Here is a 6,148-nt window from a genome sequence, read left to right as displayed (position 1 = left end):
CTGAAGTAAAATAAATACTGTGTGTGTGTGTGTGTGTGTGTGTGTGTGTGTGTGTCCGTACAGGAAACGGCTGGAGCCCCTCCTGGATGACAAATCCTTCCACCAGGTGAGTCAGAACCTGTCGCCCCTCAGGCCACGCCCTCGGTTCCCACGGGCTGCTCAGCGATTGGCTGAAGCTTTCCGACTCGTCTCCTGATTGGCCGAGGGGCTCTGTCTCGGTCGCGGCCCGGTGCTGCTGCGACTCGTCTGCGACCATTTTGTCGACCTTCTCCGTCTCGTGCTGCGATAGGTTGAGGTCGGTCGGCCGGGCGGCCTGAGCAGGGAGGAGGGGAGGAGGGTTTTCTGCTGACGGGGTGATGAAGGGCGAGGAGGGGGGAGACTGAGAGGAGAGGCTGGACAACGCTGGGAGGAGCAAAGACAAAGAGCAGATTTAGATCTGTGAGTTTAGGCACACTGCGCTGTCTGTCATGGTTTAAGACACCTATTTCGTCTCCATGCTTGATCTCTTTCCTGTTTCATGACAATGTCCATGTGCAGCACTAAAATGAATGAATGCACAGAGCCCTGACCTCAACCCAATCCAACACCTTTGGGATGAACTGGAACCCCGACTGTGAGCCAGACCTGATCACAGGTCAGGTCCCAGTGACTCGAACCAGCAGCAAAAGTCACTTAAACCTTGTTCCGTTATCCTCCTTTGATAACTCAGTACCTGTGTTAGTTTCCGATCACCTGCTTTTAAACCTGCTTCTCTGGAAAAAGTGCTTTGATCTCTGTTCTGTACACATTGTGCTGTTTTAACTCCGTCTAACTGTATTGTTCTTTGCATTAGCTGTATGTATGTTTTTACTCGTCGTAGCGACTTGCCTCCTGACGCTGACTCTTGGCCAGGTCGTCATAGTAAATGAGAATTGGTTCTTAGTTGACTTATCTGGTTAAATAAAGCTAAAACAAAGAAGAAGGGACCCCAGTGATGATGTCTTTTGGAGTTTGTTTTTAAGAGAAATATCAATTAATATCGTAATTCGGGTATTTGGTGTATTGTATCTTTAGGCTATATGGCCCAGCCCTTTCTACTCCTGTGACTTTTGTTGTCACATTTGTTGTAAACAGGATGTCTACACTGTGAGAAAATGTCTGCAGGGGTTTTGCAGGAGAGCAGAGTCCTTTTCTTGTTTTGTGCTGGAAGATAATCTCACACAGCTTTACCACCAATGTGACCTGATGGATCCTAAATATGACCTTCACTCTCCCAAAGTCCCTCTTTGCTTCTGTGACAGAAAGAAAGTGGATGTTGTCTTTGTTTGCACCAAGAACGCTGCAACATATTTTTCAAACTGGGGCATGAAACGTTAATCTTTAGGACCATCAGCCGTACAGTGGAGAGTGGAAACAGTTGGTGTGTGTGTGTGTACAGATGTGTGGTTAAAGGTACCTGACTGGTTGTCGGACTGTGTTGACATGTTCTCACAGAAGTCCTCCTGGCTGACCGGCTGGAGGTCCCGATGAGACTCTGGTAGCCTCTGACTTTGGACAGAGACCTCCGGGACCGGAGCTGGTACTGGTGCTGTTACTGGGACTGAAGCAGGGGTTTGGACTGGATCTGAGGCTGAATTGAGGTCCAGGATGGGTTTTGGTTCCACGCTGGAGTCTTTAACGGGCGTTGGAGTAGGATCCGCGTTCTGATTGGTAGGGAGAACCTGAGTGCTCAGGTTCTCAGACTGGTCCATAGCGGTCTCGCCTTCCTCTTCCTCCTCCATCTTTTTCTCCTCCACCCTTTCCACCCTCTCTCTGTCACTCTGACCTTCCTCTGTCACTTCCATTTGCTCTTCCTCTCTGACTGTTTCGACTTCTGGTTCCTTCTGACTGACGAGGCTTCCTTCCTTCTCAGCTGAAAGCCTCTGTTTCTCCTCCTTTACTTTCTCTCTTTGGTCATCTTTCTCCACCTTCAGGTCCTTACCGACACTCCCTTCATCTCTGATTCCTTGTCTCACCCCTCGCCCTCTCTCCCGCTGCTCTTCGCTCTCCTTCGGCTCTCCTTTCTGCGTCAGAGTTTGTGTTTGAGTACCGGCCTGACTCGGAGGGGATGCTGGACTCAGGAGGGACGGAGGCGAGGGCAGAGGAGAGGTGGTTTTTGGCATTGTGGGGTTTAAAGGAAGAGGAAGCACATCTTCACCGCCCAGAGTCCTCTTTGATTGGCTGGACAGCTCAGGCGACTCTACAACCGGAGGCGCCGATTGCACAGTGTGGGTGTACGAGCTAGATTGCGACTGGCGGCCCGAAGAGAGGGCGATGATTTGTAGCTGCCTCGCCGCAGAGGGCGAGCGCTCGAAATGGGAGGAGACAGACATGGGGTTGGTCACAGATAATGAGCTGTGCTGGGATTGGCCGGGCCCGAGCATAGTTTGAGTTAACGGACAGCTCTTTAGTCCAGCCAGTGGCCGGCTGATGGGAGAGGTGTGACTGGCAGGAGCAGCAGCGATTGGTTGGAGGGATGAGGTTTGCCTTGGCGACGCCGCTCGGTGACCGTTGGGAGAGTGAAGTCTGGGTCTCAGAGGGACGGCTCGAACTGGAGAGTAAAGAGCTGCAGGAAGAGAAGAAAATAAGTAAATATTAAGAAGGTGGAACCGAAAAATGTTCGGTTTGTCTTTTAATTGGCCAGTTAATTAACAGATGAATTATTTCAACTCTTGACTAAATGCTAAGGTGTTCATCTGTAATGATGCTCCAACAGCTGGATCCCGCAGTGTTAGAGATGAAACCCCCAGCTGCTCCGGTGTAATCTGCTCTGAGATAAACACTAAAACACCTGGGGCTTCACTGACAGCCCCCAGGGAGAAACTCTGATTCAAGGTGTTGACATTAAGCTTCTTAAATTCTCCTAATGTTCATTTCATGCCTGTTGCTTCATCCTTGTTTTCTCTTTGTTCAAACAACTCAGAAAGTCAGTACCCAAGGCTTTGATTGCTCTGGGTGAGCGTTGACCTCCAGGCTAGACTTTTTTTAGAGCGAGGAAAAGGGCCCCTCATAAGCTCTGTTAACAAATGTTGACGTGGTTATTGCAAAATTCAGGACTGTGAACAGAGCAACTGCCTGTACTTTGGACTCTTCACAGGTTGCATGTTGTGATCAGTTCCTCAAAGTGACTTCTTTCTAGGATTGGATTATTGGAAGATAGAGAGGGAACACAATGAAAACTGTGTCTGTTCGTCTAGACGATATGTTGTAAATTTGAGGTGATTTTTATATCTACCTTTTCCTAAAAGCATGAAACTTGCTGATCGACATCACGTGTGTTCTGTGTTATCATGTTTGACTCAGGAGATATGATGCAAAATGCATCATTCAGCAGTTATGGCAGGAAGTAAAACTGAACTGAAACTGACAACCCAATTATGAGTCAGATCGCTGCACAACACAAATACCCCGGTGAATAGCTGTATTTATATAGTACGAATGGATCAGGTTACCTGAGGAAGACGTCGCTGGCAAAACCTGCGTCTGTCTGTACTCTTCATTATTATTTTCTGCTTCAATAAACCTTCAATCATCAACCTTAATAACAGTTTGTTGCTGCTTATAAAAGCGTAATTTCCACTGAAGAGAGAACGAACATGTTGCATCTCCCTAACTTTACAGAATCCTGTTTTTGTTCCTGTCTGACAATACATACAAGACACTTGCTCACAAAAGATTATATAATTTACCACTAGTCCCAGTATTGACACATTTTCCCAGTTTTATTCCTCCTTTTTTAAGGTTAATGATGAAGTAACTCAGGTTCATTACAGGTAGGTGGTGGTCAGGGTTTATGGGACGCTGTTCTCACCACAGCAGCTGCAGCGTCTCCAGTGATACTACAGTTTTCCTGTAGGTTTACGCAGGTGATCTGAGTGAGGGGTTAACATATATTATTTCCATCTTCCAGGTGTTTCCATGACTGGAAAACTAGTCTCTAAGTTTCCAGGTTTTCCATGTTTTTTAGAACTTTTAGTTAAGTATCAGTAACTAAACAAACTTGACTAAAGTAATTTTTTTTTTTTTCTTCCCCCATTATCACACCAGGCTCAGTTTCCTTCTGGGACCTACTTGGAGGAGGGACGGAGAGGTGGCGGTTGGGCGTTGTCGGGCTCTCTGTTGCTGTGGTGCTGGGCTGCGGTCGCGGTCTTAGCGGTGGGAAGAGGGGGGCGTGGGGGCGAGAGAGGGGAGGCGGTGCTGAGGAGGGGGGCTTGAGGCGGAGGGAGGGAGGGATGGTGAGAGCCCCGGGGGGAGGTGGCCTCAGGGTGAGACTCTGGAGCTGGAAAGGAGAGGGGAGACAGAAAGAGAGATGTTCAGTTAGATCTCGACTTTAAGAATTTGATTCAAGGTGTTCAAGCATTGACCGCTCGCTAAACCCCTCCCCCAAGAAGTGATTCGGTCTGTCACATGTTGACACGCTGTACGCGGAGCTGTAGCAAGAGAGGTCCATTCATAAAGAGTTACAGTAAAAGGCTGTAAGCTGTAGCTTTATATTTAGTTAGCTTCATCTAACTCGACATTGATGGAACAGCAACTGGACGGGGGCGGGACTTAGTGAACGGTCAATTCAACATCATACATGCACACACACGACAGGTGGGATTTGCTTGGCTGCTCACCTGAGCGGAGGCGGGGTTAGAGGAAGGGGGAGAGGAAGAGGAGGAGGAGGAAGAAGAGGACAAGGCAGGTCGCATAGCAGACGTAAGAATCAGCTGCAGGAAGAAAAGGACAGAATAAACAGGAGGAAATAAAAAGAGGAGAGCAGGGATTAAAGCACACAGTCTCGAGCGCTGGAGGAGAATATGTTTGTGTGACTCATTCGACCTCTACACTGAATAATATTCCCTTTCTTTACCTCTTCTTCACTTTATGTTTTTTATTGCGGAAACATCTGAGGGTCAAACTTATTTTAAAACCAACAATAACACCTCACAAATATATAGTGTTGTGTACAAATTTATTTAATTAAATTCCTAAAACGGCTGCTCACTGTAGTTTTTATCAAATGTTCCAGACTATTTTCAGTGGTGGATCAATACAATAATCAAATAATTATTCATGTTTAATAATGTTTTACCACATTAAGAAACATCTGCAACATTTATATTTTTGTTTTATGTGACAAAAAGTCATAGTAATAAAATCACCTGCACATTAAAAACTCTTTAACTTTAATATACATTTATACCACAGGTACCATAGTTTGAGAAATAGTGTGTTAGTAGATCAATTAATTATTGATTTTGGTCTTTTCATGTGATTTGTTGATGATAAGAAAAATATTGCCAAACTTTTTTTTTTTGACTTTTGACTTAACAGATTGAATAGTTTTTAATGTTTTGTGTGTGATATGACAATGTATACCATTAAACACTAAACATTTTGTGAGATTTTGTGACACCGTTTATCACTAATAAGGAGTTTTAAATCTTTCCATCAATTTGTTTCTTATTTGTCAGATATTCAATTCATCAACTCTTTTTTATTATCAAGTATAATATTTATTGTTGATGTTTTTCCATTTAATTTAACTTCCCCTTTATAATCCTGTTTTGTGAAGAACTTTCTCTGCTTAAAAAGTACAATAAAAAAGCATACTTTTCTTCTATTATCATCATTACATTAATGTTTTAGATTATGTTCTTTAACTTAATTAGACGGTGCATCTCTGACACACGGTGCATTTAAATAACAAACATTATTACTATATTATTATACACTGATCCACCTGTCGATGTTTCTTCACGTTTCTGGTCTGTTGCTTAAAACCTGAGCTGCAAGCAGAAAGCTTACAGCGTCTGTATTTCCTACATAACTAGAATGTATCATCCCTCCAACCTTTTCCACTCCCTGCTACTATCTCATTTTAATACTGGTAATCTTCTCTGCTCCCTGTGCTGTACGTTGCTAGCAGCAGCCAACCGCATTAGACGTAGAAATCTATGTAAATGTGGGTTTGTGTGTGTATCTGTTTACCATCTGAGCTCTAAGCAGCACCTGGTCTTGGCCAGACCCTTTGAGACCTTTCCCTAGGAGCAATGTCTGCTGGGATACCCTCTGCCTGACAGGGGAGGGGCTCTGATTGGCTCGCACAAGACCAGGTGTGCCCACAGGATGAGCCTGTGATACC

The 6,148-nt window shown here is 45.1% G+C and overlaps 1 protein-coding gene across 1 annotated transcript in view; it reads right to left on the bottom strand.

Moving 5' to 3' along the window:
* si:ch211-230g15.5 (polyhomeotic-like protein 3) overlaps positions 1–6,144 on the bottom strand; it is a gene marked incomplete at its 5' end in the record, with an annotated part of 12,642 nt that extends 6,498 nt beyond the window's left edge. Inside the window, 5 exons of the mRNA XM_035671133.1 lie at positions 62–402; positions 1,436–2,584; positions 4,090–4,297; positions 4,638–4,730; positions 5,995–6,144. Coding sequence (XP_035527026.1) covers positions 62–402; positions 1,436–2,584; positions 4,090–4,297; positions 4,638–4,730; positions 5,995–6,144 — 1,941 coding nt within the window. The remainder of the gene's footprint in view (positions 1–61; positions 403–1,435; positions 2,585–4,089; positions 4,298–4,637; positions 4,731–5,994) is intronic.
* Between the last annotated feature and the right edge of the window lie 4 nt (positions 6,145–6,148).

The sequence above is a fragment of the Morone saxatilis genome, unplaced genomic scaffold (assembly GCF_004916995.1).
Source record: "Morone saxatilis isolate NCDOM2014 unplaced genomic scaffold, NCSU_SB_2.0 Contig0, whole genome shotgun sequence".
Lineage (NCBI taxonomy): Eukaryota > Metazoa > Chordata > Actinopteri > Moronidae > Morone > Morone saxatilis.
Note: the sequence above shows the minus strand (reverse complement) of the source record. Positions and strands in the feature narration are given on the sequence as shown.